This window comes from Oxyura jamaicensis, chromosome 4 (assembly GCF_011077185.1).
Source record: "Oxyura jamaicensis isolate SHBP4307 breed ruddy duck chromosome 4, BPBGC_Ojam_1.0, whole genome shotgun sequence".
NCBI lineage: Eukaryota > Metazoa > Chordata > Aves > Anseriformes > Anatidae > Oxyura > Oxyura jamaicensis.
Window position 1 is genome coordinate 51412232 of NC_048896.1, and position 1170 is coordinate 51413401.

Genomic DNA, 1170 nt, shown 5'->3' on the forward strand with positions numbered 1-1170 from the left:
ATTAAAGTTTACAGCCATGATTCTCAGAAGATTTGGACGTTTAACTTACAGTGATTGTGAAATACTGTTGAGAACATGTACTCTTAAATAGGGGAGCTAGGATGAAAATTACATGCAATAAATGCAGTAATAAACTCCCACATAAACTAACCTTTATTGCACTTGATTAACATTTTATACAAAAAAAAAAATAAAAAATAGAGAAACACCCTTGGCTAAGCAGACACTTTCATAAAGCTATTGCAAATATTAAAGTACATAAACTACATATCCATGTATCTAAATAACTTTTCATCATTAAATATTTAAACGAAACTGCTCTTGTTAGTAACGCTGGTTAAAACACGTAGAAAATTCAAGACTACAGTGACAAAAATAAAACAATTTCACAGCAAGTAACAAAAAATTTCAGTAGCTCAAACCTTTTTATAAAGATACAGGTATATGATGGACAAAGAGGCAATGGAAATGAATACAGCAGATATTTTCTACATACTCAGTCTTAAATGTCTCTGTCTAGGATTTTAGAGCTGCTTTCAAGTTTTCCCAAAACATCTCCTGCTGCTCTTCTTCATGAGGCCACTCCAGGTAGGTCTTTGTGTTCATTATCTTCCGCAGTTTGCAGAACCTCTTGGGAATGGCTTGGCTCTGGATGGGCTCCAGGAGGATGAGAATCGCCGCATCGTTGTTCTCGTCAAACAGGCGGAAGTGCGAGAAGTCCAGCTCGTACTTGCACCACTCGCTCTGCACAAAGTGCTCCGACAGCACAAAGAGCGTTTTGTGGCTCTTCTCGATGGAGTCAATGATGTTATCCACAATCCACTTCCCGGGCACAAAGTCCCGCTTATGGAGGCACAGCCTAAAGGGGGGACACGCCTGCTCCAGCTCCTGCACCATGACGTTTTCCACCCAGTTGGAGTCGTTCTCGCTGTAGGAGACAAAAGCATCGTAGCAGATGTCCTTTGGCGGGGGTCGCTTGGGCTTCCGCTTGGCTTGGAGCCATGCCCATGTCATTCTCATGTACCAGACTGCGTGGTACTTGTACCCGATGGCCACCAGGATGAGGATGACCAGGAAAACCACAGCGCAGATCAAGGACACCACCAGGAACCGGTGACACTCCATCAGGGAGAGCTGCACGGCTCCAACCTGCTCCCCTCTCACCGACAG

General features: G+C 43.7%; 1 protein-coding gene across 1 annotated transcript; it reads right to left on the reverse strand.

Moving 5' to 3' along the window:
- Positions 1-131: 131 nt before the first annotated feature.
- On the reverse strand, positions 132-1154 carry TLR2 (toll like receptor 2). Its single transcript, XM_035326193.1, has one exon. The coding sequence runs from the start codon at positions 1123-1125 to the stop codon at positions 517-519; it is 609 nt and encodes a 202-aa protein (XP_035182084.1). The 5' UTR covers positions 1126-1154; the 3' UTR covers positions 132-516.
- Positions 1155-1170: the final 16 nt, after the last annotated feature.